The sequence below is a fragment of the Ixodes scapularis genome, unplaced genomic scaffold (genome assembly GCF_016920785.2).
Source record: "Ixodes scapularis isolate PalLabHiFi unplaced genomic scaffold, ASM1692078v2 PGA_scaffold0__279_contigs__length_252992795, whole genome shotgun sequence".
Lineage (NCBI taxonomy): Eukaryota > Metazoa > Arthropoda > Arachnida > Ixodida > Ixodidae > Ixodes > Ixodes scapularis.
The window spans coordinates 222,688,911-222,706,863 of NW_024609835.1; the positions used below are offsets into that span (position 1 = coordinate 222,688,911).

A 17,953-nucleotide genomic window follows, 5' to 3' on the forward strand; every position below is an offset into this window, starting at 1 on the left:
AACAAAAAGTCGCTAGTTTCGGTTTGAGGTCGGTACTTTTCTACAACATCTATGGCGACAGCATCAGTCTGCACTGGGTGCATTCGGCAAGTTCGTTCGGGGCCTGTTCTCCGTGCAGCACTCGGCGGGTGTAATGCATTTGAACTCTCACAGTGCAAGTCTGTATCGCAAATTGGGAGACCGTCACTGGCCTCACCGGCGGCCATTGCTTGACGACAGGCAATATGCCGCGTCCTGTCCAGTTCTCCCTTCGTTTTCGTCCTTGTTGCTTTGGCCTTTTACACCATGAGGCAATACACGCAAGTCTAAGGAAGAAACATGCAAAAATTGGAAGCTTGTACGCGGTGCTCAAGGGCGAGCATTTTATGACGTGCTGCGATGATTATGTCGGGTTCTTGGAGATCAAATAGACATTCGTCAAGCGTTTGAACATCGATTAAAAAAAATTGGCCGGAGCACTATTGACTTTACCGACGTCGCTTGCTTCGGTTGCTAAATAAATGGCACGTCGAGCGACTGAACGGCACGCTCCGAGTTTCAGTTTGTCACGGAAGCCCTCTAAGGAGTTCAAAGAAAAAGCTTTCATCACGAAACACTATGTACAAGCGGTCAAAACGATGCGAAAATCCCCAGTAAAGGCATTCTAACTTATTGTTTGCTGAGCTTTGATGACTCCGAAATCACGGATGACTCCACAACAACTCTCGGTAGCCCTTGTCTCATTAAACACATAAAGGTTAACGCCCAACAAAGTAGCCCTGGACCCTCAACCACACAACATTTAGTTAAACAAGATTGGTATTCTAACTGGTTTAATATTCTTGCCCACAATATTAACTGTTATTTGCGGAAACACGATAGAAGTTTCATGGTAGAGAACAACCTACTAACGTAATAAAATTGAGTTGTGTCAAGCGATAACTGCCGGTGGTGCCGCTCGACCCCAGCAATACAGGCCTCTATCCACGATCTAGCCTCCTAAGAAATCAGTGGTGCCAGTGCTATTAGACATAAATCGTTTATTAGCATCGGTACTCCCATACCTGCCGGATGTAGAAACGAGGCGCAAAACCGTACATCCGGCCAATATTGAAGCCGGTTTTCGGACGATATTGCCTCGACACTCGCCAAGAAGCAACGTGCTGTTTCGGCGACTCGTTTGTGTAATTTATTTGTTCAGTCATATTAATGGGTCCCGGGCCACTGTATACACCCCAAAAAAGAAATTTACTGTGGTAATTACACCTTGAGGAGAAGCAGGAACGCAGCCAGATTTTTGTTTAAGGGCGGGGGGGGGGGGGGGGGGGGCCCGATGACAAAGTGCTCTATGAGGGGGAGGGAGGAGAGGAGGCCCCAGCAAAATGGAAAATTTCGGGCGGGGGGGGGGGGGGGGGCGGTAAGGCCAGGCATTATGCCCCCCCCCCTCCTCCCCTTGGCTACGTGCCTGACGAGAAGGGGTATTGTAGTTTTACATCTTTATAAAAAGGTGTAGGCATTATCATACGTTTTAAGAAACGTGTTTAAAAAATCACACATTTTTAAAGGTGTGAAGTTTACATTTCTTTTATAAGGTCCATCGCTACACTTATTGGGGTGTTAGTTATGGGACACCCCACTTACATGTTTAAAGGTGCGAAAATGCTTAATGTGTATATACCTCTAACGGAAGACAATCTCTATCATGTGATTACATCGCGTGCCGATGAAACGATCTGTCGATGACACGTCGTTCGATGAACTGATTTGACCGCCAATGAGTGACGACTGCCAGTAGAATTTTGGGGAAATAATTCTGCCGGCTGCCGGGAGACTCGACCCTACCCAAGAATTACTCCGGTTCTTGTTTGTTTCCCAACATTCTGAATTGTATACCAGCTTATTAGTACCCCTTCGGATATTACAGAAAAAAAAAAATAAAAGGCGATGGCAGCCGCAAAAACTCTGACAGCCCGGTTCACAGTCATGTGGGAGACTAACAGGTGCTCGTCAGTCGCCACCATGCCTTGAAAGCTATCGGTTCCGAAGAACCGGAGCGCGTAGAGAACTTGTTGTTCCACGCTCCGAGGCGGCGAACGAAGCTCGTCGCAGAGTCAACGCACAACGGCTTTCGATAGCCGGTACTGTCGCCGAAAGTTGTCGTCGGGGAGTTGAAAGGCGTCCCCAGTGGTCTCAGTAGGGACGCCGAAGGTGGCGGAAGATAAGCTCGGCCGCAGCGTACGGCACCGCCATGCTGACAAAGTTTAACTTCGCCTCGATCCGAAGCGAAGATCTCGAGCTCAAACCACGACTCTCGCAAAGTTCGGAAACGTCACTTTGACGTCAGCGACAACTTCGACGAACGAGGTTTCTTTTTAACACAAACTTCAGAGGGATTTTGAGCGTCAGCAGGTCGCCTAGGGACAATCTGCAAAGCATTAATTTTAGCATGGCGTCGGGATGTAGGGACAAATGGGCGCTACGTCATCGGCGAAGCCGTTCAATCAGCGGGCTCCTCGCGCCCCTCACGCGCCGCACGCGCGCCTCGATGAACTTTGCTTCGAATGATTGACACCTCGTTCGGCGCGACGTCAGCGTCGCGAGAGACCAATTAGCGCGTTCCGCCACTTTCGGACACAAAAAAAAAATTGGGTTGTGTGGTATGTTTATACAGCCTAGAACTTGGTCTGCCTCACAGGGGCGACGAGTCTCCCAGCTGTAGATGAGAAATTTAGCCAGTGCAGTACAACCGCTAGCCTGGGGTCTTTAACGTGCATCACGCAGTAGTGATACACGACCGCACGCCGGTACGATGCTCATCCAGATCGAAACGGGCAGGGGTGGGGCTCGAAGCCAGGATCCCTGGGTTCCGCAGCGCGAGCTTTCGCTCCACGTGCTCCGAGCTGGTGTGCGCTAGACCACTCGGCCACCGATCCCCCTTTCGGACACAAAGTTGTGCTTGACGAGTTTAGCGACCCTGGTGTGCGTTAGCGCACCAGCTCGGACGCTTTATTTCGGTTATTTACTTCGAATCTTTTATACGGGCAAGGCGTGCTCGTGTCTCGCGTGGAACACCAATCCCTGCATTTTCCTTGATTAAGCTCACGGCGTCTCTATTGGCTTTCGTGAGTGTCATGCACAGTGTCGAAAGCTTTCAGTAGTTTATTACGTGCCGAAGTGGGAGACGAAGCTGTCACTTCGGGTCGATCGAGGAGGCAGGTTTCGATATTCTGCGGGCAAAGACGAACAAGGCAGCGCAGCGATCGACTTTGGCACCCCGAATAATAAACAAAGTAGCTTTTCCGAACCAATCTACCGGAGCGAAGCCAGTTGAGATTATGAGTCAATTATTTTCGCGGCGGATTGAAGTGACGGACGGGAACATCACCTTCCTTCCTTGATTTGTCTGCTGCCTAGGACTACAGCGTCCAGGTCACCTCATCAGCCATGGGTGCCATCTTGTTTCGAAAGCCAACGTCGTCACGTCAGCATCGAGTCGCGATTGTTTCTCACTTCGCGGTTCGTGACAGCGGTTGGAAGCAATGGGTCGCGAAGTGGTTGGCGCGATCCTAGCCGCTTTGTGGTTAAAAAGTCCAGATCCGTTTTGCGGTTGCGGATCCGCTTTCAATGTGAACGCGCCTTAAATCCTGCTGCACACAGACGTGAAATATGTTTTCTTGCTTCATCGTTATTGTGATGTCTTCGCGTCGCTCTAGTTTGTCCAGTTAACACTGCGGCACTGACGCCACCGTCGCTAATATTTATTTGACTTCGCACTGCCACCTGTAACTACAGGATGTCACACACAAAAAATTTACACATTCTTCTTTGCCGCAAAAATAAACTTGGCATCGCCGAACGTTCCTTCTCCGCCCAAAGGTACCGCTAAAGGTCACAACGAGATGCCAAAGTTTCAGCCCGATACGATACCTTATTCAAAAGGTATAGGTGATTTTCTGAAAATTTCAGTGGGAAAATGGCGTCCGACGGAGTTTTCGAATACACGGGGTTCTAGGGCAATAGAATCCGAAAACGGGCGAAAATGTGCTCCATTTTCTCATTGAAATTTTCAGGAAATCACCTATAACTTTTGACTAAGTTATCGGATCGGGCTGAAACTTTGGCATCTGGTTGTGACTTCTAGCGTTACCTTTGGGCGGATAATGAGCGTTCGGCGTTGCCTAGTTTATTTTTGCGGTAAAAAAGACCGTGTAATTTTCTTTTTTTTTTTTTGTGACACCCTGTACGTTCGCGCGCCTCGCATTGTATTAAGCCGAAGAAATTTCTAGTAAACCGGTTTGAGTTCATTACTCGTTCGATTTCGGTTAAGGTTCTGTTTCGGTTCGGTCAAAAATCAAGGTTTTGCTCTGGTTTTCAGTTCGGGTTAAGATTTCTTTTGACACCCCGGTTGTATTAAAACATAAAGTATCCACTCAAAATCTGACTAAAAACAATATCGCTTAAACTTTCCTGAATTTATGCGTCATAACTCTCTCGCACGAGTTGTGTAAACTGAGTCGTTGCAGGAAACATGTAACAATCCGGTATGCTGTGTGACGATTGCGCACTTAATGCCGGAACGCTTGACCTCTTATTCGCACCTTAGATTACGTTGTTAAGCTGTTTGAATTTTTTCATAATGGTATCGTATGTGCTATCCGGTTATCTTGTTAGATTTAGAGACTGTAAACGTGTTTAATCTAGCGTTTTGATTTTGTAATGTCATTGAACCTTGCCGATTTGTTTTTTTACGTAAATTAACCTACTGCTACCTTTGAATAATATCCTGATTCCTGTAATACTAAAGCTCATACGTATGTGAAAGCATGAATTTGTACTGTGGAAAACATAGCCTGGTTGTATATACAGTATAAATATAGTTCATATGTGACGAAGGTGTTAATCCTCTAGAACTTACTTGTTTTGCTTATTTCTTCTTTTACAGGAGTTCTCTTCTGGATTGACGTCCTTCTTGTCCGTGTCCAAAGAACGTCATTGGGATGCTGTTTTTTGGCTTTGTTGATTGGATTCTTTTGGTTGTGGCAGCCATTGTTCTGCTGTACCTGTGAGTTACAGTTATCTTGTGTTTTTTAATAGACCGTTTCTGTCATTAAGTCTGTCCACCTCGACAACTATCGTGCCTAAATTAATATCATCTATACATGCTAATTGGCTGTCTCTTGTTGGCTGATGGAGGAACAATTTGAAGTCAGGCACCGATACGGAGCATGAACATTCCAGACGTTAGTTCGTTTAATTGTTTTACGATGTCAGCGAGACTAGACTTATGCACTCCTGAGCGCTATTACATTTGAGGATAATCTGAATTATTGGCTTCGTGACGCTCCACACTGCTCATAACAAAAGATTTCAGGAGGACTCTTAAAGGGCAACTCCGCTCAATTCCGAAGATTTTGAGGTAATGAGTGACTTCGCATTAAAAGGCCATAATAAAAGCCAACGTTATTTGCTTCGCGAAAACTGGGACATACTCTTTTTTTATCCAATTTTAAACACGAGCTGAAATCGAAACCTAAAATTCGACTCCGACCGGCAACATTGGCCTCGGGCCACCAAGAACATAGCTATCACGTAGTACGAGATGTCACGTGATCCTCTACGCAACGACGGGCTGGATTGGAGCGGTCGTGTGCAAGGCGCAAGTGTCGTCTGCACCATACTCTTCACCGCGTTTTGATGTCTACGACACTCAACGACGTCTGCACAACTGCGACATCAGCCTGTGCACGTAGGGTGAACAAAACTCCGAGAGGCAATAATCACAAACGGTGAGATGACGACGGTGGTTGGTTGTGAAGCGGGAGACGCTTCACAACCAACGGGTAACGGCGCGACCGCTCCGAAAAAGTGGGCTGCGCAGGTGTCTTACACCAATCATGTGGACACCGTTCAGCGCCGAGAAGAAATGTTGTTGATGTCACCCGTTACGCTTGCCCGGAGAAGTAAAAAACAAAGAGAAGGAAGCAATGATGATGATGATGTTTAGCTCAATGTTGTCTACGCTCATGCCGTAGCCTTGACGGCACTGTTGGTTGCGCCTTTTATTCTCAAGCTCGAGTCAGCCGATTTCGGCAAGTTGGCGAGTTGCAAAGTTTGCCGCACCGTAAGAAACATTTGGACAGAACTATGTCGTAATATTTGGCGTGGGGATATAGGTAATACTGAATAGTACTGCTTTTTTTTAACAAAAATGAAGCGGAGTGGCTTTTTAAGACATCTTACGCCTAGAAATGCGAAAGCAGTCCTACACGCAGCGCATCTCTAAAAGCAGCGCGCACCGCTATCCTCCGCAGAGGCCTGCCGGGCGGCGCGGCATGGCTGAAAGCACAGAGTAGAACACGTGATACAGTAATGCACAGGAAGAGGAAGCGGGAATTTCCCGCTCCCCCTCCCCCCCCTTTTTTTTTCCGGCCACGCCTGTCACGTGACCGAGAGGGGCGAAAGGGGGAGAGTGGCAGCCGCGCGCGCGCCACCCTCGTCACTTTTACCAGCGCGCGGGCCACAGCGCCAGCAGAGGGCATTTCTGTAGTGTGGTGTTCCTTGGAATTATGACGCGTCGCAGCCAATGGGACTTTAGGTGCCGTTTCGCTCAGCCAAGGGGAAAATGGGAGTTTAGGTGCCGCTTTTCGCGGACGCCGTGGGCTTCGCTCCATGGGACAGTTAGTGCTTTCGCACTAATAAAATGTGGTGAATATTCATAAAGGATGTAGAGTGTCCCAAGTTTTTAATATTATGAAGCGAGCGTCGACAGCTGCGCCGGTCAGTGCCGTGCCGCGGAGGGGTGCGCGGCGATACGGGAGAGTTTAGACGCGTGCGCACATAGCTCTCTCTGGTGCGAGTGTCGTCTGCTAGAGTCAGTTACAGGTTAAGAAAAGTTTTTGAGGGAAAAGAAGGCTGGGGATGAGGAAGAAGACGGAACGCTTGAGAGGGGAGGGGGTTTCCCTCTTCCTCTGCAACATTCGGTTCGCTTCCTCCTCCCCAGTCCCCCTTTTACTCAAAAGCTTTTCTAAACTTGAAACTGACTAAAGGCTATTCCGTTCCTGCTTTGATTAGAAAACATAATTTCCTTGCAGCATGGTTTCAATATTATAATGCTACCGAATTTAAAGTAGGGTAACATAAATGAAGTCTGGTGTGCAGGGATACATTGATCGCAAGATGCTTGTCGGCCATCCAAGAGGATGCATGTCCTTTACGCTATAGATAAAACAATTTATCCAATGCAGTGCAAGTGCTATTCTGAAGTGTATATAGTACAGCACTCTCCGGAGTAATCAATTTCGCTTACCACTCGCTTTTTTTTTTTTTTTTTCGGGCGCATGGAATAGCAATCGGCAGCAAATTCAAACACGAAGCAACACAACCAGACCGCAGAGTGAAACTATCGTCATTGCGACAGTGTTTATGCCACGCAGGACGAGTATCACGCCAGTGCGGGCTCTTCAGAGATTTTCTCTACCAACACACAACAGAAGCAGAGAGAGTGATACGGAAAGAGAAGTGGGCGTTGGATAAGCAATGATGTCAATCAGCGCCCTGCGCTCCTTTGTTCACTCCTTTGTTACGAAGCAGGGGCTGTGTGCGATCAACGGAATATCCCAGCAGGCGACGATCCCACCGGAAAGGGCTTTAAGGGATACTTCAACGAAATTTAAAATATTCCCGTCGTGTTCAAAAATAGGTTTAATATGATCCACAACATCCGTAAGTGACAATCGCACGTTTGTATTTTGAGCCTGGTGGCTGTATTTTTCCTTGTAAACGGCCCACTGTGGCAAGGGCTCGGAGAAAGCCCAGCGGAGACCACGTGACATCCAACGCAATCCTGAAGTAGGTCGCCTCGAGACGAGCAAAGCTACGCCGAGGCTGACGTCGAGAGGATGGCCTAGTCGTTCCAGCCACCGAAGCTACTGCTTTTGTACGATTTTCGAGTGACGGGTTCATCTTCTATAATATTGTAGGGGGACAATAGCGGCTTCTGCGACACACAAAAAGCATTCTTGGGAAAAGGGGAGTTCCTCCTTCCCCTCTACTCTCGTCGTGGCCGGAGGCGAGACACTCACCGTCACTAGCTGTCAAGGTTCCTAGACGGGCATTACAAGCGGGGCTTTAGCGACATCCGCCAGGTGCTCTTCGCTAATCGTTTAATTTGTCTCAGAATTTCTTTTTGAGACTTTTTAACAAGATATTGGTATGTTCGATGTGATACTGATCCTTTGAACACATATCGACCAAAAAACGAATGCCGAAATTTCATTGCAGTATCCCTCTAAGCTCACGCGCCTATTGGGGAGCAGATCGAACAGTCACGCCTCTAGCGGCACGCTTCAGCTGTGGGGGCAAAAAACCGAATTTTCTTGTTTGTTTTTGATCAGCGACATCGAAGACGACGATTCGAAGGCCAGCATTGGTCAGAGCGAAGCGCTCGTGTCCAGGCCGTGCATGACGAGGTTCAATTTCTTTGTTATGCTGTGCTAGTAAACACCGAGCTGTGGGGAGAACAACCTCGATAAAGCGCCCCCTATAGTTCGATCTCCTGCCCAATAGTCTCCCGTACCACCGCACGCCTCCGTGGCACGGCACTGGCCGGTCCGGCGGTCGACGCTTGCTTCATATTATGAAAAACTTGGGCTACTGTACTCAAGTAAGCACCTCGTTCATATAGGTATTTTGAGGCCATTAAAACTACAACGAATAGTAAAAGGAAGCGCTGTACAGTGAAGAACACCGCAACTTTCGTACGACTGCATTTGAGAAATAGGTACTTGAATTTAACCACCATTAGGCGTACAAACCTTTAGACTGATATTTGAGCCACTAGATGGCTCTGAATTTCTAGAAGGGCCTGTTAAACTACAGACATTATAGATAGTTACATACAATGCGCACTGACAGAAAGAATGGCTAACATAAAAGTGTTCTCGTATTTTACCGATTACAGCCCTCACCTTTTGAGGCAAAGGCTCGCAGTGGATTAAACTAGAGCCACCAAATGAGCCACGTTTCCGAAAGACGTCAGTTAAGCCGTCTTGGTGCCTTAAATGGTTACTGCTTGTTATCCGAAGCTTTATCTGAAATGACGGGAAACGGTTTTCCTGCCTCCAGAAATCCTAAAGCAGTCTGCAACACGGTGAAGCGACATCGCCTGAGCATCGCGACACCGTATCTGAAGCTCATGAAGTTGCATTTTTAAGTCGTAACAATCACTAATCGCGTCTGCTCTGCGCTAAGCATCGAAATGCCGGCGCTCACAATCGAAGAATCGAGCGCCGATACTTGAAATGTAGCTCATTGCCGCATTCTTAAACGCTACTCGACTGCAACTCCGCCACCACTCAGTGGAGAGGAAAGAAAAATAGCACATCGACTCAAAAAGAATCTGGCGTGACAGGCGCTTCTCAGCGATTCCTCCACGCAGGAATCCGTCGAGATTTTGTATTCCCCTCCAGCGTTCCCTGGGATACCAGGAGACGAGATTATACCAACATGTGTTGTCTAAGACATAGTTCTGGCGCAAAATACCTATATATGTGTACGTTATATTTAAAAGATCCAGCTTCACAAACACTGAATGGGCCTACTATTAAATTGCCCAAGCACCAAGGGGAATGCTGGGAATATAATTCTACGCGCCGCACCGGCGCTCGCCTTCCCCGTATAAAAAATTCCATGCAATTCTTAAGTAGCTAATAATTAATAATAATGCGTTCACGAACACGCGTGCAAGACCAAATTTGTTTAAGATTTGCCCTCGAATAGTTACTACCGCGGACTCCAGCACATACTTCGCGTCTAACTATACCCGTGGCATGCTCCTTTGTGCTCGGATATATAATTCTGCAAAGAGTTTATTGGTGAATTTCAAGCTTTTCTCTAGCCAGCGGGAAGGTTTTAGTTGTTTTATCGATAGAACAAACACAAGCGCATTTTCCAGTCTGCCAAAGCTGGGGGAAAAAAGCAGCTGCCAGTTAGCACCGCAATATTGGTGTCTCGAACGCTGCTTGCAAAGCTATCCGCTTGAACTGGTGTCCCCGTTTAATATGAAGCGGATATGTCCTGGCGACCTGTGCGCAAGCGGACGTCAGCTCTCGGAAAGCAACGCAACTAAAGAAAACGGGGATGTCCGAACTAGCCTTCCATCAAGCCTTTTTTGGACTGGTCTCTTCGAAGAGGTGTGTTCTGCTCTATGTTGATTGAACTGGAAGTTGCAAACTATTCCCAGCGCCGCAGAACTGCGGCTTGATCAAGTCGTTGGAGGGACCGGCAGACCGCGACTGTTCTCACGCTCCTCCAGCAACAGGGACTTCAAAAGGCTGGCCATCGTCGATTTCGAAAAGTAATAGGGAGCAAACGATTCGCGGTCGTCTAACACCTCCGTTGCGCTCGGCCGGTTCTCGAAAAACGCCGTGACACTGAAAGGTTTTCATAATCGCTGTGGTGCAGGAGTTTGTTTGTTCTGAGGTCAACATCTAGACAATTAGTGAACAACGTGTCGGCCGCCATGCCACCCAGAAACCAGATAGGGTCTCAAGGAAAGTAGTTCCGAAGCTACCTTGAGATTTTGAAATAAAATGGTGAGTATTTCAACAGTCGAGCGAAGTTTCGAGTTGAGTTGGAACTATGAAGCTCAAAACCGTCCTCAAGTGGAGTTTGAGTTAAGTTTCGAACCTACTAGCGATTATGAATTCAGCCGTCAGTGGTTTAAGATAAGTCGACTGTCGGAAGGTTCTGCTGAGAGAAGGAACTGAAGGGTCGTTTATTGGCGTTATATAGTATTCGATCATTGCCTCATTTATGAGATATGAATAATCGCGTGTAGTGGACAAGCGAAAAAGAAAAAAAAAAAAAGAGCCGAAAGCCTATGGTCGAGTTGGAGCGGTAATTTTACCTCGACACTGTATACAGTGGTTGCGGCGATTTCTGATTCATTAACAGGGTGCTTTGTCATAATGCGAAAATCCGCTCCATCCCTGGGTTACCTTTGGACAAAGCTTGTAAATTTCTGAGGTGCCTTTGATAGCATATCCTCTCTTCATACCAAACGACTCACGCAAACGTACATATTATTCTCTACATGCGAAATTGGTTTAGGATATTAGTGCCAATTTTCAATGTAGTTTTGCCTAAATAACTTAATTTTTTGATTGTTTCAGTGATTGTATAATTTATTCACTCATAAGTTATTTGGCTAACTTTGACTACTTGCGTCGTCCCAGCTACACGTCAAGGCACCGGAACTACTGGAAAGACCAAAATGTCGTCCACGAAAAGTACTCTCTCATATTAGGACCCATCAGTCGATTTTTATTCAAAGTAAGTATCATTTTTGAAAACAAAAATGCAGCTGTACTTTGATCTGTAGATGAAATCGCCATGTGCAAAATCGCGTTTCATGAGGAGCATAGCGGATGCTGACGTCCCCTCTAGACATTTCCGGCATTCGCCGCCCTGTCATTTTTGTTTGTCTTTTTTTTTTCAAACGCCTTTGCATGGGAGCAGTACGGATAGGCATTTGCCCTCTTGTCCGGTTCTTTTTTAAGGAAAACAAGTTCGACAACTGCGCCAGAGCAAGCTTTCTTGATAATTGACTAAAACCACTAGACCAGTGGTCCTCAAATGAGGTTCACTCCAATTAGATGTCTTATTCTAAACCCCTTCCCCCCTTTTTCTCCTTCCCGCGGCATGATAACCCCTTCACTTTTGGCGCGTCCCCCAAGGGGTCCCCGACATATCCACGCTTGAGAAAAACTGCCCTAGACTGTAGAGAAAACGAAAGACGTCACGTCAGAAAAGTCAGTTATCGTTTGTGAAAAAGTTGTTCTTTCTCTGGAGTGCGCCCTTTATGTTCTCATTCATTTTTTTTTTCTGTTCACGAAAGTGCCCGAATCCTATACAAATATGAGTTTTGTCAATAAATATCAATGAAAAAACAGTTAAAGTGCAGGCGAGCGGGTGTAAGTTATACATGATAATTGAAAACCTGAGACTGTTGTTTAAAAAACGGAAACTCGTGAAGTAGGAAGAAAAAGGTACAGACAACATCTCAAACTCAACTAAAAACTTTATTGCCTCTACGCCTTATATACACCTCCCCTCAAACGTCGAACGTCGCCACCACCACAACGGTTGATCAGTTTGTTGAGCAATTCCTCGCACAACAGGTCTCATCTCCTCACACTCTTTGTGTACGATTTTTGTCCCTGACCAGTTCGCTGCACAGGCATTATACTCCTGTAGATACCTCGCTCTGAACTAGCGAGGCATCTCCAGGAGTGTAATGCGTGTACAGCCAACTGGTCAGAGACAGAAATCGTACACAAAGAGAGTGAGGAAATGAGACGTATTGTGCGAGCAACTGTTCGCATAAAAACATCGGAAAATTGCATTAGCCAAGCGTCACTGCAAATTGGAAGTGAGTCAAAAACGTTTCTTCGGCTGTAAAGACCTAGTGTGGGGTGAACTTAACAGGGAGGGGGTTGCTTCGCAAAGTTGTTAGCCTTGTCGGGTTCGGGATCGTATGGGACGCATTGTTGGCGACTGTGTGTGATTCATGGTTCAGTTCAGGGGAAAAGGGGGGTAAGTTAGAGACGGTATTTGTGTGTTTCCAAGTGCTGGTATTACAATGTCCGCGTCGAAGTCCTTCCGGGTGTGGTGGTGACGACCTAGTGTTTCTATTTGTATCACGCTTTTGTTTTTGCATTGTTTGCGGTTCGATGTATTGTAATTCTGGTATATTGTTTGTAGTTCAGTGATCAACCGTTGCGGTGGTGGCGACGTTCGACGTTCGGGGAAGGTGTATATAAGGCGTAGAGGCGATAAAGTTTTTAGCTGAATTTTAGACGTTGTCTGTCCCTTTTTATTCCTACTTCACGAGTTTCCGTTTTTCGAAACACAGTCTCAGGGTTTCAATCATCATGTATAATAAATATAAGCTGTGTTTTTTTTTTATAGACTTCTGTGTCGTATTGATCCCTGTTCTCTCTATAAACCTTTCCGTCGCTTATTACTCGGTCAAAAATGCTGAGTCACTGAGCAGTGGACGCCTGCGCAGCGTCCAATACAGCCTACAGCAAATCAACAGCGTATGCTCAGAAGGCGTTCCACAGCCCAGCAGACGAAGATGGCAGCGCACAGAAGGCAATTTTCGCAAACGCCTATAGTCTCAGAGTTTTAAGCATGTTTCACGTGCAGCGATTTTGGCCCTAGAGCGGCGCGATTTCTGCCGTCGCGGCGCTCGTGCCGCTCAACCACTGCTGCGTGCCAGAGCGCCGCGACGGCAGAAATCGCGCCGCTCTAGGGCCAAAACCGCTGCATGGGAAGCACGCTTTAGTCTATCATACTCAACCGTCACCAGTTCGTTTGGGGCTTCCTTTTCATGCTTCCTGTTTCTCCCCGCGGTGACTGGCGTGCCATATGTTCTATGTTTCGGTTCACCTTACGTCGGAGCGCTGTCACCGCGCGCTAAGAACGTGCTGACGGGAGCGTTCCCCAGCTTTGTATCGCACCGTCAACTGTTGCTCATGGCGTGCGATAAGTAGCTGACGACACGTGAGCAACGCTACATCAGCGCTTCGCTGCATGTTAATAACCGCCCTTACGCCAAGCTCTGATTGTTTCTGATTGAAGGATAGGGGGTACTCCTCAAATCAAGCTGTCTTGAGTTCTGCCATAGCCTCCTCTATAGTATAGAGGAGGCTATGGTTCTGCCCACTATTCTTCATTCAGAAGAAATCAAATCTCGGCGTTCTGACGTCACTATACCTGCAAAAGTAGCAGAGGAACGTGCGCTCCGCATAGAAGACAAACAAGGACAGAGACACGGTGGAAGAAATACATTTAGGTGATGACTTTCTGTCTCACGCGGCGACCACATTCTGTTCGGCGCACCGGGCGCGCTTCGTTCGCACGGGGATAGATGGCACCCAAGTATAGATGGGCTTGTGAAGGCTTGTATAAAGGGCTTGTGAAGGAAATTATGCATTCTTTACTCGGTCCCTGTTTACTGTGTAGTGAAATGATGGATTTATGTTGGCGCACTGGCACTGATTACCTTTTCCCCTGTGCGGTTCCTGTTTTTTTTTTAACGAGAACATTCCGATGATGACTCAACGTGACACAAATACTCGTATAAATGTTAAACTTTCCGGCATAATCTACTGAGCCTTCAATAATTTAGAGTAAACAGCTGGGTCGTGCTCGCATGATTTGTCAAACATCATGTTTGGTAACAGTTCCGTAAATTGTTTGCACACATGGCGTGGATCTATAGGAGGTAGGGTGATTTTTTCCACCCTGCTCCTGCCTTCTTATTAAAACATATAAATTCTAATAATGTTACATAGTGGGGCTCAAATAATTCGTTACATGCGCATAAAGGTTATAGAATTACAAATGGTTTATACATACAATATCAACTTGTATTGTGGAACATACGAACCTTGTCAGTAGAAAAAAATTTTATTTATGGTGACATAGTGACTGAAATGATGACACAGATGATGACATACTGACTGACATGATGACACAGTGACTGAAAGTAAAAAAATAATAGCGGTTCCCTATTGAAAATAATTCTAAAGGGCCCATCAGCCTTGAAGGATTATGGAACCGCACAGGCCTTCAAAACCCTTCAAAAATACCCTTCAGGTATACCCCTCAGAAAAAACCCTCCAGCCCCACAGCCCTTCAACCCGAACCCCTTAGCCCATCAACCCTTTAGACACCCAAATGACTGTGAACCATAGACACAAATTCAGTTCAAAACGTTATTGAAAATTTATTGCTGACATTGAATTTTACATGCGCATTAAAACGCAAAAATCGATAAAAACCAACGCTTGTTCAAACCCGGGCGCAAGCAGCTGTCGACGAAAGAGATCATATCAAATAGGAACAACTAACTTCTTTAACACAACGAAAAATCTTTCAAAGTACTCACAATGCCGTTGGGTAAATTCCTGATGTACGGTAGTTCAGCTAATAAAACGGAGCAGGTGCACCTCACGTACACATACACAGTCTCAGTAAGCACGTTTAGCGAAAACCACGAACTCGCAAGCAGATCCCGTCACCGCTGAGAAATTCCGAGCACAGTCACGGTTTCTTCCACGATGTCGTCGGGGCGGCGTCTTCCGCGTATTTTTCGCTCGCTGGGTGCTTCTGAGGCCGGTCGGACGAAGAGGCGCAAGGAACAAGGCGGGACAGCGGCCGTCATCCACCGTCCCAGGATCCCAGGACCCACAGTGCTATGATCCCGGTGCGCAGGCACTGCGAGTAGGCCGACACCGGCCACCATCTCCTTGAATGCGCTGAACACGATGGTGCTCGAGCGGTGCTGAAGGCGGCCAACGCCGAACTGGGGTTCACCTGCGGAACCAAGGAAGAAACGGCACGGATTAAAACAGACCAAGGGGCGAGCCCTCGAAGCAGTCCTTACCTTTCTGGATGTAGGAACCCGGTCCGTTCCATATCTCCATGGCGGTGAGAAACAAACCGCCCACGAGCGGAAAGAAAATGGCTATAGCGGCCTCCTGACTTCTTCGGCTTCCTCACACCCCTCTCTCCCGACGACCATTGGAGAAGCGTGCTGTCCGGAAGTGGCGGTATTGCACCCTCTCCCCATTGCCGGGCGGAGAGAAGTGCAGTGTGTGTCTGTAGGCATTGTAAAAGGAAGGGGGGGGGGATTTGAGTTGTCTGTTCATGCTTTTGGCGACGACGAAAAAGTGAGGACTTCCGACTCTGGTAAAAAGCAAAATGGTTTTGTTTATTTTTTTTTTCCTTTTTGGGGACTGTCCCCCGCGGGGAAACCGGTTCCCGGCACGAGTCGCTGCCGCTTCGCCCTCGGAATCTCCCCAGCGTCCCTGAAATTGGGCAACGCGCTGCTCTCGGCTTGCCCTTTTTTATTATTATTAGTGCAACAAGTCAAGCTTGTTCGCCTCAAAACGCCGCTCGGCCAACAACACTCGGCCCGCGCCTTGTCAATTCTCCACATGGGGCGATCGCACCCGTAGCCCCCTTGGCGACCGAACACCCGGCCAGTGAGTGACAGACGGGTCGAGGAGTCCAGTTGTGTTTGATAAAAGATCACTAATAAAAAACTGACCGTACACACATACAGTCGACATTCTCCAGATAATTATTTGTTTTCCCTATGTGAACAATACGTAGCCATGTTCTAATTCTGCGACATGTATTTTCTCCACCTAGGCCGTGTCCCCACAGATATTTCAAAAAGCCTGAAAGTTTTCCCGACCCCATTAGAAAAGTTCTTGACAGGCTTTCAGACATTTCAAGGCATTGTAAAGGGGGCTTCAGACATTTCAGGAGAGCCTCTGACAGGCCAACGAACCCACCAGGAAATATCGGTGCACCTTTCAAACATCACAAGAATTCCTGAAGTCCCCTTCACACCCTTTAAAGAATTCCTGAAGTCCCCTCAGAGCGATTTTCAATAGGGTTATAGGTCATAAATCACTTTTTATTTATACTCTCACAATATGGTGTCGCCCAGTCTTACAGGTAAAAAAAATACCTGACATATTTTTGATTTAAAACGTACACAAAGGCTGAATTCGCTGCATACTACTAACGAATGCCATCTCCTACATCCTGTGTTTCTCGCCCGTGCTCTTAAACTAAGACGAGCGCTGCTTTGCTGATTTCTTCATTTCTTAAACTTGTTTGTTCCTACTCATCGTAATATGCTTAAAGTGTTGTCGCATTTGCATGCTGAAGTAGTAGTGGAGCAACTAGGCGATTGTTTCTTCTTTGTGTTCAGCGCATGGAAACGTTAATGTGCTTGTGTCAAGAACACTGTCGATTTTTCCCAGTAGACAGTCTGGTGGCTCTTATTTTCCACGAAGAACTGTTCTTCTTTTTTCAGTAGCTGGAAACGTTTCTTGTTGGGGTGTATAAGGCCTCCTCTGTTCTTCACGTTTGTAAGTGCTGCTTCAGCAGACGTGTTCTTGTCGATGCTGAAAGCGGATCGGCATGCAGGGCAGTGTGTAGCTTTTTTTTCATTTTCACACTTAAAAACTCAGTTACATAATATAGCATGCAGTCCACAACCTTGGTTTATTCAGCCTTTTTTGACCAGACATTTTCGCATCCCCAGACTTCGACAGAAATTAGACTATCAAGCTTGGTCTTCACTTGGTCAACAAGATTAGGAGACTATGTAGTAACTTGCGATCGGCTCTCGGGATTGCACGACGCCACTGCTCCAGGCGAGCGTCATTCGATGGAGCCTTAAACAAGGACACTCGCTCTGCGCAGTTCTGGTACCCCGAATTGCAGTTCGGAACGAAGCACGTCTTTCCCCATCCTTATAGCATAACTTCTCCTTCGGGTTAAGGCTCACCTTCGTCCACGATGGTGGCACCTGTGATCGACACAGCACCAAAGTAAAACATGAGGCCAGCCACTGGCCGCACACCACCACCACACCGCGAAGTAGGTGAGCAAGCCACGCCCTCGACACCGTGGCCGCCGAGGAGAAACCTCATACCCACGGTGCTCACACCTCAGCGCCCTCCGCGGCGGCGCGGAAAGCTATACTTCGGTTCACCTTATGTTGTACCGCAGCGAAGGCTAGAAGCGCAAGCTCATAGCGTTGGCAGCCGCTCTTAAGTCACGAGAGCTTGTGCCGCCGAGATGTGCCCCAGAGCAAGGAGCTCGCATTTGTAGCCTTTCCTGCGCTACCTCATAAGGTGAAACAGAGTATACTCCTTTTTCAAGACTAGCTCGGAACACGATCTGGTCGCTCGCTCCACGCGGGAAGAGCGGCCAGAATCACCACCTAAATGTATTTCTTCCACCGTGAACAGAGGCCAAACATTAGGGGACACTACAGGCTAAAAGCTCAAGGTCACGGCGCAATCTCTGAATTAGCCCGCAGATAAGCACCATTGAACGACGCCGAACTCCATGACGTTGCGCTTTCGGTGCTGCTTGACTG

At 47.3% G+C, this 17,953-nt stretch overlaps 1 protein-coding gene across 1 annotated transcript in view; it reads left to right on the top strand.

Annotated features, from left to right (window-relative positions):
- Positions 1-4,976: 4,976 nt before the first annotated feature.
- The window catches only part of LOC120838357 (cytochrome P450 3A9-like), a 64,398-nt gene continuing 51,421 nt past the window's right edge, over positions 4,977-17,953 (top strand). Inside the window, exons 1-2 of the mRNA XM_040208232.1 lie at positions 4,977-5,041; positions 11,214-11,310. Of these exons, the coding sequence (XP_040064166.1) occupies positions 4,977-5,041; positions 11,214-11,310 (162 nt within the window). The remainder of the gene's footprint in view (positions 5,042-11,213; positions 11,311-17,953) is intronic.